General features: G+C 42.8%; 1 protein-coding gene across 2 annotated transcripts in view; it reads right to left on the reverse strand.

Annotated features, from left to right (window-relative positions):
- LOC120050903 (rho GTPase-activating protein 29-like) overlaps positions 1-13,008 on the reverse strand; it is a 107,652-nt gene that overhangs the window by 21,421 nt on the left and 73,223 nt on the right. For both annotated transcript variants that reach the window (XM_038997425.1, XM_038997424.1), the window contains exons 4-6: positions 6,323-6,419; positions 2,537-2,612; positions 2,039-2,099 (exon numbers count right to left, since the gene is read on the reverse strand). In XM_038997425.1, coding sequence (XP_038853353.1) covers positions 2,039-2,099; positions 2,537-2,612; positions 6,323-6,419 — 234 coding nt within the window. The remainder of the gene's footprint in view (positions 1-2,038; positions 2,100-2,536; positions 2,613-6,322; positions 6,420-13,008) is intronic.

Here is a 13,008-nt window from a genome sequence, read left to right on the forward strand (position 1 = left end):
AGAAGAAGTCAGTTGGCCTAGGCCTGACACTGAGCACCGCTACCTACTGGCTAACTGGCAACTAGCTATGGACAAGACCCCTCTATCAGATGTGTGTGTATGTGTGTATGAGTGTGTGTGTGCCTGTGTACAAGTGTGTATGACTGTGTGTGTGTTTGTGTGTGTGTGTACGTGTGTGTGTGTGTGTGTCTGTGTGTGTGTCAGATCTGTCAGTGAGTAAAATCCCTGTTGCCCTTGAGCTACATGTGATTAATACACTGTAATACTAAGTAGACTGGACAGGACAGGGATTGCCTCCTGTATGTATTAATATGGTCAAGCCGATGGGTCACTCACTGTGTGAATGGAGAACTTATATAGCCCCACTAACTATACCACAGAGACTCCATAGAAACCGACATACACTCACCGGACAGTTTATTAGGTACCCCTTTCATGAAAATGGATCACTCTTACAGTCAGTCACGTGGACGTGGCTTGGTATATGAAGCAGGCAGACAGGCGTCGAGGCATTCAGTTACTGTTCAATTGAATGTTAGAATGGGCGAAACAAGTGACCTAAGCAGCTTTGAGCGTGGTATGATCGTTGGTCCCAGGTACGACAATGTCAAGGGTTTCCTGAGAATGGTGTGACAAACAAACGACAAAAAACATCCAGCCAGCGACAGATGAGATGAGAGAAGTCGAACGAGAATGGCATGAACCACGCAAGCTAACAGGCGGGCCACAAACAGACAAATAACGGCGCAGTACAACAGTGGTGTGCGGAACGGCATCTCGGAACTCACAACTCGTCGATCCTTGTCAAGGATGGGCTACTGCAGCAGACAACCACACCGGGTTCCACTCCTATCAGCTAAAAACTAGACGAAGCGGCTCCAGTGGGAACGCGATCATCAACACTGGACAATTGAGGAGTGGAAAAGCATTGCCTGGTCCGACGAATCCTAGTTCCTGTTGCATCATGCTGATGGCATAGTCAGGATTTGGCATAAGCAGCATGAATCCATGGACCAATCCGGCCTGGTGTCAACGGTACAGGCTAGTGGCTGTGGCGTACTGCCATCTGCAGCAACCACGTGATGCCATCGCGTCAGCATGGACCAACATCCCTGTGGAATGTTTCCGACTTGTGGGATCCATGCCCCGAAGAACTCAGGCTGTTCTAGAATCCATGCCCCGAAGAACTCAGGCTGTTCTAGAATCCATGCCCCGAAGAACTCAGGCTGTTCTAGAATCCATGCCCCGAAGAACTCAGGCTGTTCTAGAATCCATGCCCCGAAGAACTCAGGCTGTTCTAGAATCCATGTCCCGAAGAACTCAGGCTGTTCTAGAATCCATGTCCCGAAGAACTCAGGCTGTTCTAGAATCAATGCCCCGAAGAACTCAGGCTGTTCTAGAATCAATGCCCTGAAGAACTCAGGCTGTTCTAGAATCAATGCCCTGAAGAACTCAGGCTGTTCTAGAATCAATGCGCTGAAGAACTCAGGCTGTTCTAGAATAAATGTCCCGAAGAACTCAGGCTGACTGATGACCTTATATGAACTACAAAGGGGAGTCCGACCAGGTACTAGATGGTGTACCTAATAAACTGGCTGGTGAATGTATATCTTTACTGTCAACCCTGGGACAAATAGCTCTTCAACACATTGACACTTCACCACAGACAAAATCTAAAACATTCAGAGGGAGGGCTGGTTTATGTCATTGTGTAATGCTTTTATAAGGGAGTGCTAAGCCAAGCAGTCATACAGTAAAACATTTTTTTAATTTTACCTTTATTTAACTAGGCAAATCAGTTAAGAACAAATTCTTATTTTCAATGACGGCCTAGGAACAGTGGGTTAACTGCCTTGTTCAGGGGCAGAACGACAGATTTTTACCTTGTCAGCTCAGGGATTCGATCTTGCAACCTTTCGGTTACTAGTCCAACGCTCTATCCACTAGGCTACGCTACTAACATATTCAATTGTTAAGAGCTATCAGTTGTTAAGTGGATGGACTAGTAAAGTGACATGGTGGTTTTAGTGCATCTTACCTGGCGGAACATCTTTCTCTGGATCGGATCCTCCAGACTCCACAGAAAGGTTCTGGAACGACTGGGAACAAGACAGACAGACAGAGCGTGGTGATGGTGTTGAATAAGGAACAGGAGGGTCCTGTATATGACATGGCTAATAAGAAACAGCACACTAAATCACGCTGTAATGAATTAATCACTAGAAGAGATTTCAGGAGTAGCCTCAACAATCATCAAACAGTGTTACGTTGTTGCCTGAGAGCCGCATAACCTTTGACATCCCCATCCTGGGGCATCTTCAGACAGTGCATCACCTGGCTTTACTGTAAACACATACATAATGTGCAGACAGACAGTTGTTGTGTAGGGGGAAGTGTGTGTGTGTGTGTGTGTGTGTGTGTGTGTGTGTGTGTGTGTGTGTGTGTGTGTGTGTGTGTGTGTGTGTGTGTGTGTGTGTGTGTGTGTGTGTGTGTGTGTGTGTGTGTGTGTGTGTGTGTGTGTGTGTGTGTGTCTTACCCTGCTTCTCAGAGTCAGGGGGTTCCGCGCCAACGGTGATCCATTGTCTACATCTCCCATAAGGAAGTCAGACACTCTGAAAGACAAACACACAACGACAATGAAAAGCACACATATACTATGGGAATGAGTCTTAAAGGGTAGGAAGCATAAACGTAACCACATGTAACATGTGGATTTGCATTAGTATACAACGACCAGAATTCGGGAAAAAAATCAGGAGTGTTATGTAATATAATAAGGACCAGGCAAGCCGACCTATTCCCTATACCGCCAACAGAATCACTTCAAAAGTATAACTTCAAATTAAACCAAGTCGTTTGCACTCATGACTATTGGTTTAAATGTAATATTTCAGACAATTTACAAGCAAATACTTTATGAATTTGTTACAAATCAACATGCAAGGTTGCTAGCCAAATAGCTGATATTAAAGTAAACCAAAGTTTTGGAAATACATAATGCCATCTAATCAGTTATCAAAGAATGTTCCTAGATCAATGGCTGTGGGCTACTTCCTCTATATAACACAAGACGCTGTGATAACCTTCACCGTCCCCACTGCCACAGCTCACATCGTCAATTCTCTATCAGATACAGAGGTACCATACTCTGGAATTCTTATCTTCACATTACCAAAACATCATCATCCCTCAATAACTTCAAGTGAAGACCGGGGGTCAGCCTGACGAACCAAACTACTCAGTAATCTCCTCCATGAAGACTGGGGGTCAGCCTGATGAACCAAACTACTCAGTAATCTCCTCCATGAAGACTGGGGGTCAGCCTGACGAACCAAACTACTCAGTAATCTCCTCCATGAAGACTGGGGGTCAGCCTGACGAACCAAACTACTCAGTAATCTCCTCCATGAAGACTGGGGGTCAGCCTGACGAACCAAACTACTCAGTAATCTCCTCCATGAAGACTGGGGGTCAGCCTGATGAACCAAACTACTCAGTAATCTCCTCCATGAAGACTGGGGGTCAGCCTGACGAACCAAACTACTCAGTAATCTCCTCCATGAAGACTGGGGGTCAGCCTGACGAACCAAACTACTCAGTAATCTCCTCCATGAAGACTGGGGGTCAGCCTGACGAACCAAACTACTCAGTAATCTCCTCCATGAAGACTGGGGGTCAGCCTGATGAACCAAACTACTCAGTAATCTCCTCCATGAAGACTGGGGGTCAGCCTGACGAACCAAACTACTCAGTAATCTCCTCCATGAAGACTGGGGGTCAGCCTGACGAACCAAACTACTCAGTAATCTCCTCCATGAAGACTGGGGGTCAGCCTGACGAACCAAACTACTCAGTAATCTCCTCCATGAAGACTGGGGGTCAGCCTGACGAACCAAACTACTCAGTAATCTCCTCCATGAAGACTGGGGGTCAGCCTGATGAACCAAACTACTCAGTAATCTCCTCCATGAAGACTGGGGGTCAGCCTGACGAACCAAACTACTCAGTAATCTCCTCCATGAAGACTGGGGGTCAGCCTGACGAACCAAACTACTCAGTAATCTCCTCCATGAAGACTGGGGGTCAGCCTGACGAACCAAACTACTCAGTAATCTCCTCCATGAAGACTGGGGGTCAGCCTGACGAACCAAACTACTCAGTAATCTCCTCCATGAAGACTGGGGGTCAGCCTGACGAACCAAACTACTCAGTAATCTCCTCCATGAAGACTGGGGGAATCACTAGAAGAGATTTCAGGAGTAGCCTCAACAATCATCATACAGTGTTACGTTGTTGACAACAAGCTCAGTCCGATGATGCTGTGACACACCGCCCCAGACCATGACGGACCCTCCACCTCGATCCCGCTCCAGAGTACAGGCCTCGGTGTAACGCTCATTCCTTCGACGATAAATGCGAATCCGACCATCACCCTTGGTGAGACAAAACTGTGACTTGTCAGTGAAGAGCACTTTTTGCCAGTCTTGACTGGTCCAGCGACGGTGGGTTTGTGCCCATAGGAGACGTAGTTGCCAGTGGTGTCTGGTGAGGACCTGCCTTACAACAGGCCTACAAGCCCTCAGTCTAGCCTCTCTCAGCCTATTGCGGACAGTCTGAGCACTGATGGAGGGATTGTGTGTTCCTGGTGTAACTTGGGCAGTTGTTGTTGCCATCCTGTACCTGTCCCGCAGGTGTGATGTTCGGATGTACCGATCCTGTGCAGGTGTTGTTACACGTGGTCTGCCACTGCGAGGATGATCAGCTGTCCATCCTGCCTCCCTGTAGCGCTGTCTTAGGCATCTCACAGTATGGACATTGCAATTTATTGCCCTGGCCACATCTGCAGTCCTCATGCCTCCTTGCAGCATGCCTAAGGCACATTCACGCAGATGAACAGGGACCCTGTGCATCTTTCTTTTGGTGTTTTTCAGAGTCAGTAGAAAGGCCTCTTTAGTGTCCTAAGTTTTCATAACTGTGACCTTAATTGCCTACCATCTGTAAGCTGTAAGTGTCTTAATGACCGTTCCACAGCTGCATGCTCATTAATTGTTTATGGTTCATTGAACAAGCATGGGAAACAGTGTTTAAACCCTTTACAATGAAGATCTGGGAAGTTATTTGGGGTTTTACGAATTATCTTTGAAAGACAGGGTCCTGAAAAAGGGACGTTATTTTCTGCTGAGTTTATATAGCTAATATAATACTGATATATCACCAATATTTAATATAGCACCCTTATCACTAATATATCACTAATATATTAATATATCACTAATATACCACGAATATATCACCAATATCACTAATATATCACTAATATATCACTAATATACTAATATATCACCAATATCACTAATATATCACTAATATACTAATATATCACTAATATATCACCAATATATCACTAAATCACTAACATATCACTAATATATCACCAATATTGTCAGGTGTGTGCATACTGGTAGTGAAGTTTTGTGCAGGAGAGCAGAGAGTTGTGAACAGGCGCCCACTTTATTGAGGCAGGAGGAAGACGGACGTAACTGTGTCAAAACCTCCAGCCAATAGGCAAAAGTACAAAACGCGCCAAACAGTCACAATCATTTATGTTTAACAATAAACATCTTCGTGAACAACACGGTATAAGCAAACCAGACTGGCGCGTCAACAATTAACCCGTAACACAAACAATTACACACAAAGACATGAGGGGGAACAGAGGAATAAATACATGCAGTGTGATTGGGGAATGAAAACCAGGTGTGCAGGGAACAAGACAAAACAAATGGATCAATGAAAAATGGAGCGGCGATGGCTAGAAAGCCGGTGACGTCGACCACCGAACGCCGCCCAAACAAGGAGAGGAGCCGACTTCGGCGGAAGTCGTGACAAATATACTAATATCACTAATATGTCACTAATATCACAAAATCACTAATATATCACTAATATACTAATATCACTAATATATTAGTAATATATCACTAATGTATTAATATATCACTAATATATCACTAATGTACTAATATCACTAATTTATCACTAATATATCAATATATATATATCACTAATATACCACTAATACACCACTAACATACTAATATATCACTAATATACTAGTATCACTAATATATTAGTAATATATCACTAATGTATTAATATATCACTAATATACTAATATATCACTAATGTACTAATATCACTAATTTATCACTAATATATCACTAATATATTAATATATCACTAATATACCACTAATACACCACTAACATACCACTAATATACTAATATACCACTAATATCACTAATACAACATTATACTTACATATTTCCAAAGGTGAATGCCAATGTGTCGATAGAAGTGTAAATCTCTCCAAAAAGCTTCTGCTTGTTCTCTTCGTTCACTTCTTTGAAGGTAACACCTGTCAAAAGGGATAAAGTTTGGCTGTGAACTAAATAACTGTGACATACTATCTACAGTATGTTCCGCATGTCAAATGTACGTTAAAAAAAATACATGTATACTGAACAAAAAAATTTAAACGCAACATGCAATAATTTCTACGATTTTACTGATTTTACAGTTCATATAAGGAAATCAGTTAATTGAAATAAATTCATTATGCCGTAATCTATGGATTTCACATGACTGGGCAGGGGCGCAGCGATGAGTGGAGACACCAGTTTTTCCCCACAAAAGGGATTTATTACAGACTGAAAGATTCATCAGTTTCATCAGCTGTCTGGGTGGCTGTGTCACATGCTGACCAAACTGCACGCGTGCGTCCGTCCGCGTGGGCCATCGCACGCATGTTGATTTTGTTCACCCACACCAGAAGCGATCAGGACACGCGGGTTGAAATATCAAAACTCTGAACCAATTATATGAATTTCTTCAGGACAGGTCAAAAAGCATTCAACATTTATGGCATTTATGGTTCCTAGCTAATTTGTCCTGGTATATAAACATTGGGTTGTTATTTTACCTGAAATGCACAAGGTCCTCTACTCAGACAATTAATCTACAGATAAAACAGTAAACCGAATTTGTTTCTCATCATCTCTCCTCCTTCCTTCAGGCTTCTTTTTCTTCTTTGGACTTCATATGGCGGTTGACAACCAACTTTACAGCATTACTACAACCAACTTTACAGCATTACTACAGCCAACTTTACAGCATTACTACAACCATCTTTACAGCATTACTACAACCAACTTTACAGCATTACTACAACCAACTTTACAGCATTACTACAACCATCTTTACAGCATTACTACAACCAACTTTACAGCATTATTACAACCAACTTTACAGCATTACTACAGCCAACTTTACAGCATTACTACAACCAACTTTACAGCATTACTACAGCCATCTTTACAGCATTACTACAGCCATCTTTACAGCATTACTACAGCCAACTTTACAGCATTACTACAGCCGACTTTACAGCATTACTACAGCCAACTTTACAGCATTACTACAGCCAACTTTACAGCATTACTACAACCAACTTTACAGCATTACTACAACCAACTTTACAGCATTACTACAGCCAACTTTACAGCATTACTACAGCCAACTTTACAGCATTACTACAGCCGACTTTACAGCATTACTACAGCCGACTTTACAGCATTACTACAACCTACTTTACAGCATTACTACAACCTACTTTACAGCATTACTACAACCAACTTTACAGCATTACTACAACCAACTTTACAGCATTACTACAGCCAACGTTACAGCATTACTACAACCAACTTTACAGCATTACTACAACCAACTTTACAGCATTACTACAACCTACTTTACAGCATTACTACAACCAACTTTACAGCATTACTACAACCAACTTTACAGCATTACTACAACCTACTTTACAGCATTACTACAGCCAACTTTACAGCATTACTACAACCAACTTTACAGCATTACTACAGCCAACTTTACAGCATTACTACAACCAACTTTACAGCATTACTACAACCAACTTTACAGCATTACTACAACCAACTTTACAGCATTACTACAGCCAACTTTACAGCATTACTACAACCAACTTTACAGCATTACTACAACCAACTTTACAGCATTACTACAGCCATCTTTACAGCATTACTACAGCCAACTTTACAGCATTACTACAGCCAACTTTACAGCATTACTACAGCCGACTTTACAGCATTACTACAGCCAACTTTACAGCATTACTACAACCAACTTTACAGCATTACTACAACCGACTTTACAGCATTACTACAGCCGACTTTACAGCATTACTACAACCGACTTTACAGCATTACTACAACCAACTTTACAGCATTACTACAACCAACTTTACAGCATTACTACAACCTACTTTACAGCATTACTACAACCAACTTTACAGCATTACTACAACCAACTTTACAGCATTACTACAACCAACTTTACAGCATTACTACAACCAACTTTACAGCATTACTACAGCCAACTTTACAGCATTACTACAACCTACTTTACAGCATTACTACAACCAACTTTACAGCATTACTACAACCGACTTTACAGCATTACTACAGCCGACTTTACAGCATTACTACAACCAACTTTACAGCATTACTACAACCAACTTTACAGCATTACTACAACCAACTTTACAGCATTACTACAACCTACTTTACAGCATTACTACAACCAACTTTACAGCATTACTACAACCAACTTTACAGCATTACTACAACCAACTTTACAGCATTACTACAACCAACTTTACAGCATTACTACAGCCAACTTTACAGCATTACTACAACCTACTTTACAGCATTACTACAGCAAACTTTACAGCATTACTACAGCCATCTTTACAGCATTACTACAACCAACTTTACAGCATTACTACAACCAACTTTACAGCATTACTACAACCAACTTTACAGCATTACTACAACCGACTGGAGTGTGGACCTAAGTTCATCTTTCATTCACCCATGTGGGTATAACCAATGAGGAGATGGCACGTCAGTATATATTCCTAAAAACCAATGAGGAGATGGGAGAGGCAGGACCAATTTCTATTTTAGCCCCTGGCCATTCAGACGCTCGCTGACGCATGCGAGCAGTGTGGGTGCAATGATTGAATAACATGTATGTGTACATTTATTTTGCAACGCTGGTCAGCATGTCAGACGATCCCACAGGTGAAGAAGCCGGATGTGGAGGTCCTGGGCTGGCGTGGTTACATGTGGTCTGTGGTTGAGGCCGGCTGGACGTACAGCCAAATTCTCTAAAATGACATTGGAGGTGGCTTATGGTAGATAAATGAACATTAAATTCTGTGGCAACAGCTCTGGTGGACATTCCTGCAGTCAGCATGCCAATTGCACGCTCCCTCAAAACTTGAGACATCAGAGCCATTGTGTTGTGTGACAAAATTTCACATTTTAGAGTGGCCTTTTATTGTCCTCAGCACAACGTGCACCTGTGTAATGATCATGCTGTTTAATCAGCTTCTTGATATGCCACACCTGTCAGGTGAATGGATGATCTTGGCAAACGACAAATGCTCACTAACAGGGAAGACATTTGTGCACAAAATTTGAGAGAAATAAGGTTTTTGTAAGTATTTACAAAAAATATATTTTATTTCAGCTCATGAAACATGGGACCAACATTTTACATTTTGTATTTATATTTTTGTTCAGTATATATCAAACACGAACATGAAAGTCATCATTACCCAAATATGTTGCAATACAAGTTGAGAGTCTACATAACATGAGTCATGAGAAACCAACGGTCATTTAACCCCTAAAACACTTAATCAGAGTAGTTAGGCCTGAAATGACTGAAAAAGCAGAGATTTTACTAAATCAGTATATATTTTACTGAAACAGACGAGACTTTACTAAAAGAGTAGAGGTTTGACTGAAGTGTAATCTGGAAAGGCACACAGTTGCCTTGAGTCTAAACAGAGTGATGACAGAACAAGAGAAGGGGCGGAAAGACTCATGTAAATAGGTCTATAATCATTCTCCACAATACACTTCCTGTCCCAGTCCCACTGGGGAGGAGAGAACATGAACCAGGATCAGAGCAGGCAGCGCTGTCCAGGAAAAACGGGCCGCGTCTGAAACGGCACCCTATTCCCTATATAGTAGACTACTTTTGAACAAAGTTATATGGGAGCTCCCTAAGGGCCCTCGGTATGTAATCCCAGTGACGCCATTCCCCCAGGCTGTCGACGTCCTCTCTCCTCTCTGCCTAACAATGGAGATGTCTAAAGACCAGGAGGTCTCTCTCCTCTCCTTCCTCTCTGCCTAACAATGGAGATGTCTAGTGACCAGGAGGTTTCTCTCCTCTCCTTCCTCTCTGCCTAACAATGGAGATGTCTAGAGACCAGGTCTCTCTCCTCTCCTTCCAACAATGGAGATGTCTAAAGACCAGGAGGTCTCTCTCCTCTCCTTCCTCTCTGCCTAACAATGGAGATGTCTAGAGCAGGAGGCCTCCTTCCTCTCTGCCTAACAATGGAGATGTCTAGAGACCAGGTCTCTCTCCTCTCCTTCCAACAATGGAGATGTCTAGAGACCAGGTCTCTCTCCTCTCCTTCCTCTCTGCCTAACAATGGAGATGTCTAGAGCAGGAGGCCTCCTTCCTCTCTGCCTAACAATGGAGATGTCTGGAGACCAGGAGCAGGAGATAAAGAGAATGATCCAAGGAAAGAGGCTCCTAGAAAGCACTTCCTCTTGTTCTTCTTCTTACCACACAGTTCTTTGGAGTTGTCTTCCTTTACGTCTAAGTTATTTGAACGCTCTAGTTAAACGATCGGTAGTCCAGGTTGAATGTTGTAGTTAGTTGGAGACTTAGTTCCGATTAGTTTAATCAATCAGCAGCATAAGAGCTCAGCACGTCGCACCAGCTGTTGTCACCTTCTCACCAAGCTGCTTGGCGATGGTCTTGTAGTCCAACTCCAGCCTTGTGTAGGTCTACAATCTTGTCCCTGACATCCTTGGAGAGCTCTTTGGTCTTGGCCATGGTGAAGAGTTTGGAATCTGATTGATTGATTGCTTCTGTGGACAGGTGTCTTTTATACAGGTAACAAACTGAGATTAGGAGCACTCCCTTTAAGAGTGTGCTCCTAATCTCAGCTCATTACCTGTATAAAAAGACCCCTGGGAGCCAGAAATCTTTCTGATTGAGAGGGGGTCAAATACTTATTTCCCTCATTAAAATGCAAATCAATTTATAACATTTTTGACACGCGTTTTTCTGGATTTGTTTGTTGTTATTCTGTCTCTCAATGTTCAAATAAACCTATCATTAAAATTATAGACTGATCATTTCTTTGTCAGTGGGCAAACGTACAAAATCAGCAGGGAATCAAATACTTTTCCCCCCTCACTGTACATCACATTGGACGCTATCGCTGCGTCTATCTGGCCGTTACGTCCTCCCCCCTCCTCAGGACATCCTGAAGCTCATTAGAAAACAATGCTAGCACTCGTTCTGACCAACCACAGTCCAAACGTGGATGTTACAGGCAAAAAACGACAATGTTTTCACTTTGAAAGCACAACACTCCTGAACGAACATTAATCAATTCCACCTCTCGGCCCGGTGCAGGGGGAAGCTGGCTGACAAAACAAATATTGATGGGAGCAAACATACAGCACATGACTTAGCCAGGACACAGAAATCAGACTATAGGAGGTGTCGGGCTATAGGAGGCATCAGTCTATAGGAGGCGTCGGGCTATAGGAGGCATCGGGCTATAGGAGGCATCGGGCTATAGGAGGCATCGGGCTATAGGAGGCATCGGGCTATAGGAGGCATCGGGCTATAGGAGGCATCGGGCTATAGGAGGCATCAGGCTATAGGAGGCATCAGGCTATAGGGGGCATCAGGCTATAGGAGCCATCTGGACAGAGGGGCCATCTGGACAGAGGGGGCATCTGGACAGAGGGGGCATCTGGACAGAGGGGGCATCATGGGATTGTGAATACATCAGAGACCCACATACATGATGTGACTGGACAATGGTTGTAGAATTTCTGTACCATCTCAAAATGTCCACGTTATTCCAAAATCCTGGTTACAGCCTTCCAGATGTCCAGATTTCCTGCCAACCAGCATTTCTGGACATTTTGGGAAAGCTACTGGAATGTTGCAATCCTAGATTGGACAGATGTAAAGGGGAAAAGGACATCTCATGTGCCATGTCTTCATTCAGGTCATGATGATAGATGCTTCATTCAGGTCATGATGGTAGATGCTTCATTCAGGTCATGATGGTAGATGCTTCATTCAGGTCATGATGGTAGATGCTTCATTCAGGTCATGATGATAGATGCTTCATTCAGGTCATGATGGTAGATGATTCATTCAGGTCATGATGGTAGATGCTTCATTCAGGTCATGATGATAGATGCTTCATTCAGGTCATGATGGTAGATGCTTCATTCAGGTCATGATGATAGATGCTTCATTCAGGTCATGATGATAGATGCTTCATTCAGGTCATGATGATAGATGCTTCATTCAGGTCATGATGGTAGATGCTTCATTCAGGTCATGATGGTAGATGCTTCATTTAGGCCATGATGATAGATGCTTCATTCAGGTCATGATGATAGATGCTTCATTCAGGTCATGATGATAGATGCTTCATTCAGGCCATGATGATAGATGCTTCATTCAGGTCATGATGATAGATGCTTCATTCAGGTCATGATGGTAGATGCTTCATTCAGGTCATGATGGTAGATGCTTCATTCAGGTCATGATGGTAGATGCTTCATTCAGGTCATGATGATAGATGCTTCATTCAGGTCATGATGGTAGATGATTCATTCAGGTCATGATGGTAGATGCTTCATTCAGGTCATGATGATAGATGCTTCATTCAGGTCATGATGGTAGATGCTTCATTCAGGTCATGATGATAGATGCTTCATTCAGGTCATGATGATAGATGCTTCATTCAGGTCATGATGATAGATGCTTCATTCAGGTCATGATGGTAGATG

The sequence above is a fragment of the Salvelinus namaycush genome, chromosome 7 (assembly GCF_016432855.1).
Source record: "Salvelinus namaycush isolate Seneca chromosome 7, SaNama_1.0, whole genome shotgun sequence".
Taxonomy (NCBI): Eukaryota; Metazoa; Chordata; class Actinopteri; order Salmoniformes; family Salmonidae; genus Salvelinus; species Salvelinus namaycush.